General features: G+C 68.0%; 1 protein-coding gene across 1 annotated transcript in view; it reads right to left on the bottom strand.

Annotated features, from left to right (window-relative positions):
- The window catches only part of COL22A1 (collagen, type XXII, alpha 1), a 127,911-nt gene that overhangs the window by 113,512 nt on the left and 14,177 nt on the right, over positions 1-222 (bottom strand). The window contains exon 4 of the mRNA XM_014549017.1: positions 82-219. Coding sequence (XP_014404503.1) covers positions 82-219 — 138 coding nt within the window. The remainder of the gene's footprint in view (positions 1-81; positions 220-222) is intronic.

Below are 222 nucleotides of genomic sequence, written 5' to 3'. Positions count from 1 at the left end.
AGCAGCACGCATCCCTCCACCCTCTTCCCCCGACCCAGCACCTGCAGACTGCACCCCTCCGCCCTCAGCGCGCAGACTCACTCTCGCACAGGCGGCGCCGCAGCTTGCCCCTGATCTTGTCGATGGCGTCGAAGTCGGACACGTGGAAGACGTGGGCGGACTTGGGCTCCGACGCGATCTCCTCCAGCTCCTCCTTCAGCGCCTCCCCGACGCCCACAGCAC

This window comes from Myotis brandtii, unplaced genomic scaffold (assembly GCF_000412655.1).
Source record: "Myotis brandtii unplaced genomic scaffold, ASM41265v1 scaffold532, whole genome shotgun sequence".
NCBI lineage: Eukaryota > Metazoa > Chordata > Mammalia > Chiroptera > Vespertilionidae > Myotis > Myotis brandtii.
The sequence above is the reverse complement of the archived record's forward strand: the minus strand, read 5'-3'. Positions and strand labels throughout refer to the sequence as shown.